The 6,982-nt window shown below is 41.2% G+C and overlaps 1 protein-coding gene across 5 annotated transcripts in view; it reads right to left on the reverse strand.

The window, feature by feature from the left end:
* Positions 1-6,982, reverse strand: part of LOC102490250 (lebercilin-like protein) — a 44,036-nt gene that overhangs the window by 18,248 nt on the left and 18,806 nt on the right. For 4 of the 5 annotated variants that reach the window (XM_027775575.1, XM_006158156.3, XM_027775573.1 and 1 more), the window contains 2 exons: positions 5,486-5,817; positions 4,906-5,052 (listed from right to left, as the gene is read on the reverse strand). In XM_027775575.1, the coding sequence (XP_027631376.1) occupies positions 4,906-5,052; positions 5,486-5,807 (469 nt within the window). In that variant the 5' untranslated portion in view covers positions 5,808-5,817. The remainder of the gene's footprint in view (positions 1-4,905; positions 5,053-5,485; positions 5,818-6,982) is intronic. The other variant, XM_006158159.3, reaches the window with a different exon arrangement.

Here is a 6,982-nt window from a genome sequence, read left to right on the forward strand (position 1 = left end):
GCCATTATGCTAACTGCTGGTCCCTACCCAGTATTTTTTTCAAATCACTGGGTCTGAGGCTTGAACTGTGCAGTCAGCCATGTGAGATCCAGCCACCTTCACCATGCCAGCTGTTGGCCCATGTTATTCCATTTTAAAGACAAACTGAAGCTTAGGATGTCACATATCGACAGGCACACAGCTATGCCCAGCCACAGTGGTGCAAGTGGCAGAGTGCTGCCACGTGATGCTGGAGCATCTTGGAAGGCCTGGGTTCAGAACCTGGACCAACTGGAACATGGAGGGTGTGGAAGTGTGAACCTTAATCCTAGCTAACTGGCATCTATCTCTATCTCTCTCCCTCTCTTATTAAAAACAGGGGGAGCAGCAAGTGGCGTAGTGATTAAGGTACTGGACTCTCACACTGCTGATGGCACTTTGAGTCCTGCACCTGGCGGTTTGCTTTCTTACTTTCTCTCTCTCTGTCTTGCCCTGTAGCAAATTAGAAAAACAATAATGATAAATAAAATTAAATCTTTGCGGGACCAGCGTAGTGGTTAAGGTGTTGGACACTCCCACATGGCTGACCACGGTTCAAGTCTTGGACCTTGTAGCTTGCTTTCTCACTTTCCCTCTCTCTCTCTCTCTCTCTGGTCAAATTAAAATAAATGAATGAATAAAATAAAATTAAATAAATCTTTAAAAAAATTAAACTTCTAAAAATAATGTAAAACAAAACCTACTATCTATGTTCTGATATTACTTCCTCACAGATCTGTGCATCTGTATGATTATATATCTGTATATGCATATGTATGTAAATAAGTGTGTACATGTCTACATATTAACATAGCTGTATTCTGAGAGAGAGATTGAAACAGGATTTTTTTTTTTTTTTGGAGAGGTTTTCGCTATAGGGCGCGTGCGCTCGCCAGACAGACAGAGACATAGAGACAGAAAGCGAGAAATCACCCCCCAGGGGGGATGGTCACGCCGCAATCCCTTCTCCTCCATTCTCCTCTCGGGATCTTGGGCACGCACGCACACGCGCCCGGTGTGAGATTTAAGCCACCGGGTCCGAGATGCGAACCGCGGTCGACTACATGGGAGTCCAGCGACATAGCCATTACGCTAACTGCTGGTTCCCGAAACAGGATTTTGAAGTCTAAAAATATCTGGCCCTTATTCTGGTACTCAGGAGTCATTGTCACTGGAGTCCTAACCTAAAGTTACTGGCTCTAGTGTAGACACATCATGTGAGATTCAGTGTAGACACATCATGTGAGATATGACTTAATATTTTTGGTCTAGGCAGTGGAGAAGACAGTTCTACCTATGATGGAAACAGTAAACCAACAGAAAAAAGCACAACTTTTTAAAGAGCACATGGGCTTGAACAAGGAGCACATTAAACTAGAGGCCCTCCTCCAAATGTTCTTGTCTGTGTAAAGCCTCTCCCATCCTTCTTCTATTCCTTGTCTACCTAATAGATGGGTAGGAAAGGAGGAAGATTTATTTGCTTCAGAAAGGTAAATACACCACTTAAATTTGAATGGTGTATAACAATGGGCACGTGCGCTTGCCAGAAAGACAGAGAGAGACAGAGAGACAGAAAGCGAGAAATCACCCACCAGGGGGGATGGTCACGCCGCAATCCCTTCTCCTTCATTCTCCTCTCGGGATCTTGGGCACGCAGGCACACATGCCCGGCATGAGTTTAAGCCACAGGGTCCGGGACTCAAACCGCGGTCGACTACATGGGAGTCCAGTGACATAGCCATTGCGCTAACTGCTGGTCCCTAAGCTAGTCTTTTTTTAAAAGAATTACTTTATTTATATTTATTTATTCATTTATTAATTTTTATTTACTTTAATTTGATCACAGAGGGAGAGAGAGAGAGAGAGAGAGAAAGCGAGAAAGCAAGCCGCCAGGTCCAGGACTCAAACTGTGGTTGGCAATGTAGGAGTCCAGCACCCTTTACCATCACGCCACCTGCCGGTCCCTAAACTAGTCTTTATTTATTTATTTATAGATTTTTGCCATAAGGCACATGCATTTGATGAAGAGAAACAGAGAGACAGTGAGAGGGAAAGTGAGAAAGCAGTCCCAGGGGGATGGCGATTTTCCTCCATTCTCTTCCTGAAATCTTTGGTGCACACACACATGTGCCTGGCATGATTTTCAGCCACTGGGTCCAGGACTTGAACCATGGTAAGCCAAGTGGGAGTTCAGTGCCTTAATCACGACACCATCTGCTGGCCCCTAAACTACTCTTAAGATACTGATTTTTTAGGGAACCAGCAGTTTAGCGTAATGGCTATGTCGCTGGACTCCCATGTAGTCGACCGTGGTTCATGTCCCGGACCCGGTGGCTTAAAACTCACGCTGGGTGCGTGTGCGTGCGTGCCCAAGATCCCGAGAGGAGAATGGAGGAGAAGGGATTGCGGCGTGACCATCCCCCCTGGGGGGTGATTTCTCGCTTTCTGTCTCTATGTCTCTCTCTGTCTGGCGAGCGCACGCACCCTACAGTGAAAATCTCTCAAAAAAAAAAAAAAAAAGATACTGATTTTTTAAACCTCTGTCCTAAACACTCACTCGAATTACGTTAATTCATCCAAAATACACAGATTAAGCCCACAGCTAAAAATCACACCCTTCGTATTCCTTATAATGAAGTGTGCCCTTGAGAACAGTCCTTAGAATGCCCCCCTTACCACTCCCCCCTGGCTCCAGTTTCCTTCCTAGGCCCATTTCTCCAGCCTTATCCCCACCCTACCCTCCCTTTAGAGCTCTATTATCCTATAGCACTTCTCTGGCAGACTGTTTCCTCCTTCTGCCTAATCCTAGTCCCTCTCCTGGTCACTGTCCCTTTGGCCTCACTGTCCCATCCCATTTCTGCAGCCCTCCATGCCCTACCTGTTCGCTTGTGCTGGCTCTACTCTCCTCAAATTCTTTCTCTCTCTCTTCTTTCTCTCACTCTTTTTTTTTTTTTTTTAAGAGAGATTTTTGCTATAGGGCGTGTGTGCTCATGGGAGAGACAGAGACGGAAAGACAGAAAGTGAGAAATTGCCCCCCAGGAGGGATGTCTTCTCTCTCTCTTTTGGGTCTACCCACTTCCTCCAAAGACCAGGGTAAAGAAGAGAATCAAAGGTAGGGCCTTTGTCTTTTTGTTCTTGGTAGTTTCTCTTGTCAGTCTGTTAGTGCACATGTCCCTTCAATATCTTAGGTCTTCCACCTGTACCTGACCAAGGACGACAGGGCAATAGGTGTCCCAAGCATTTAAATGCAATGAAATAGTTTCTTTTTTGGTTTGCAAAAATTTTGAATGACTATTACATCCAAAACATTAGTGTTGGTGTTTTGGCAAAGAAAATATGCCAAAGAAGCAATTTTTTAATTAAGAAAATAATGATTAAAGGAACTCTGAAAATATTTTCTACAAAAGGAAGTAATCAGATGTTGAAAAGTAAATTGTAGAAATACATTGCTTACTATTTACAATGATTTAAGCAAATTGCCAATGTCTAACTAAAGCAAAATTTCTATCAAATTGATGCCCTATTCCATCCTTATAATTTTCCTCTATGAAATGTTTTTCTACGTTAATCAATTTTCTTTCTTTCTTTCTTTCTTTCTTTCTTTCTTTCTTTCTTTCTTTCTTTCTTTCTTTTTTTTTTGAGAGATTTTTGTTATAGAGTGAATGCACTCACCAAAGAGTCAGAAAGCAAGAAATCACCCCTTGGGGGGATGGCCAGGCTGTAATCCCTTCTCTTGGGATTTTGGGCACATATGCACACGTGTTCAGTTTAAGTTTTAAGCTGCCGGATCTGGGAGTTGAACCTCAGTTCACTACATGGGAATCTGTAACGTAACCATGCTATCTGCTGATCCCAGCTCTCATCAATATTTGTAGAATATGAGAAACCAATGTTAAAAAGCTAATTACAGGGTACTTAGAACTCAAAATGTAGTTTGTTTCTTATAAAAATGGTTTTATTATTGCTGTCTTCTCATACAGTCTCAAAAAAGCTTAGAATCAACACAAAATGTAGTATACAGATCTGTGATCCCTTATCATAAATCCTTGCGGCCAGACTTTCAGAATTTGTGGTTTTTATATTTTAGGTGGAATGCCTCCATCTATATGCATTTGTGGTATTTTCTGCAGTTCTCTCAAAAGGGTATGGGATGCCCCTTTTTAATTTGCAATGAAATACAGGGCTATTCACATGAAGTAAAGATCAGTTTAATTGTTCAAATCTGATTTTTGTTGCCAAATCAGTCTTGGTGCTCTTTTGATAGAATCCCACTACCAGGGAAAGAAACGGACTTTTCATCTTCTGCCTTGGGTCTTGCCAGTGGGTACAGGACGCCTACCTCTCTAGAAAAGAGACATTTAACTATTTCAGAATCTGATAAAATCTATGGTTCTTCCTCCAAGGAAGTTCACAAATGCACACAAATATAGAAAACATATAGTTTCATGGGGATCACAGACATGTGTTTCAGATGAAGAAATGCCTGCTCTACAGCTAGAAAGGGGAACTGAAAATTCTAGACGTTTCAAGAGTGGCCAAAGGGTCCTGGATGTACTTGGTCATAGCAGGCTGGGGTGAAGATACTGAGAAAACACTGACCAGTGGTAGGTGTGCCCCCTAAACAGCAGGCTCTAAAGTCTTTTCCAGCTGTCGAATGAGGGTACACAGACTTCCAGCTTCTTATACATAGAGAACACTTTTAAGTTTAAGATTGCCAAAAATGGGAGGAAATAAGGCAGGGAGGTAGGAGACTGAAGATATCACAAGGCTAATTCCAATTTGGACAGGTAGGAGTTGATACTTGTAAAATCCACAAGGAAATGACATTATTAACAGCCTTTTGAACCATCTCTGCTTCAAAAGATTGTCTTTGCCAATATGCCTCACCAGACTTGGAGACCATCCTTGAGGGCTGTTGAGACGGATATTTACATTTCTTTGGTGATGCAGACCTTGACTCTTCAGCTGAGATGAAAGGCAAGAAGCCAGTGAAATCCAAGTATTGTGGTAGTCTGTAACAAGGCCACCTGTTAACTAAAAATGGAATTAACCTCACTAGTAGGTTCCAGGGGGGTAATCTGTACAGGACTAGGCTTTACAATATAAGCCTTTCTGCTGTTGTTTTGTAATTATTCTTAATTTTTCTATTTCCTAATTCCTTCTACCAAAGTTCATCTATAACATACATTCACAATAGGGAAAAACAATAAAACTGAATATGGACCATTTTGCATATTAGTGCATTAAATAATAATGCCATTAAAACCAGAAAGTCAAAAATAAAAAGCTGTTTGATGATGGTGATGTGAATAGTAAGGTCTTTGCCTTGACTGATATGCATGGTAATCGTGCTAGAAAGAGAAATGTTATACATGGCAAAGATATATGTAATATAAAACAAAACAAAACAAAACAAACCCCAAACAGACCAGAAAGTCAGTCTTGGTTGGGAAATTTTGCTTCTTACCTTTAGGTTGGGAGATTGTAGAAATGTATTTTTTCTTTTCCTCCTTTTCTTTTACCACAGACTGCTCTAAATAGTTTTTATTAATAACCGTTTCTGAACAGTCAGAGAGAAAGTCTTCTGAGTAATCATTGTGAGAACTTAAGCTTCTGCAGGAGCACTGAGATCTGCTGTAATCAACACTCTTATTGGAGGTGTTACTGCTCCTGGAAAGATCACCTGCGCCTGGGCTTCTCTTGCCTTCTGCAGACCTCCTGTCATTTTCTAATGGCGCACTGGGGAAATGTTCATCTAGATTTGTTTTTGTTGTATCATCCAAAGACATTGTAAACTACCTAATAAAAGAAAAGTATTTTTGAATTTATAGTTGTTGGCATTGAAATGAACCTATGCTCATATTTTTCTTTAACTATAAATGGGTAATTAGGAATGTGAAACAACATATTACTTTGAAGAATTTTTGGAAGAATTTCATTTTGGTTTTTATATAATTTCTACATACAATATAATACCTCTGGGACCAAACTCTGTTGAGATACAAAATTTCCTCTTCCTTCCCTACATTAGAATACTTCTTCAGGAAGTCCTTTTGTACTGGCGTTTTTGGATAACAGCTTAATTAGAGTGTTTTACATGTTATGTTCACAAACTGTCCAACAGCTACAATAGTGGAAGGGAGTGTGATAGAGTAAAGGGTGAGAGATTATTTGAAGGCAAACGGACTTGGGTTTGAACCTGGGTTTGTCTGTTACTATTTGCCATCAGTAAAATGTGAATACCACCATTGATTCCCTAGGGTCATTATAGAGGGAAATGAGATAATTTTTGTGAAAATAATTATCACATTGTAAGCATTCACAAAATAAAATTTTCCTCTCCCAGAATTACTGGGACAAACACAAGAAATATTAAAGGTGCTGATGGTGTCTTCATGTCAGAGATGCAACCTAGAATCAGTCCATTTCCTCATCAGCTATTTGACCAGGAACAACTACCTGAAGAACATCATTAGACTGAGAACCCTTAATGGTAGATACCAAGTTTTGTTCCTGTATATTTCAGTCCTAGTATGTGGCTGCCCCATCCTAACTAATTTTTTTTTAAGAGAGAGATTTCTGTTCTAGGGTGTGTGTGCTTGCTGGAGAGACAAGAGAGATGTAGAGAGACAGAAACCAAGAAATCACTCCCCAGGGGATGGCCACACTGCATTCCTTTCTCTTCTATTCTCCTCTCGAGATCTTGGGTATGCATGCACATACGCCTGGTGTGAGTTTCAAGCTGCCGGGTTTGGGACTCAAACCATGGTCAACTAAATGGGAGTCTAGTGATGTAACCATTATGCCATCTGCTGGTCTCACTACTACTAATTTTAAGTGCTTGAATAATGACCACTGCCACCATCACACATCTGCTGTGTGCCATCCTAGAGGTAGGAGCTTCACATGTATTAGCTCACTGTAGCATGATGACAGCTCTGAGAAACAGGTACCCCTCAGCAGC

This window comes from Tupaia chinensis, unplaced genomic scaffold (assembly GCF_000334495.1).
Source record: "Tupaia chinensis unplaced genomic scaffold, TupChi_1.0 Scaffold000574_1, whole genome shotgun sequence".
In the NCBI taxonomy this organism is placed as follows: Eukaryota; Metazoa; Chordata; class Mammalia; order Scandentia; family Tupaiidae; genus Tupaia; species Tupaia belangeri.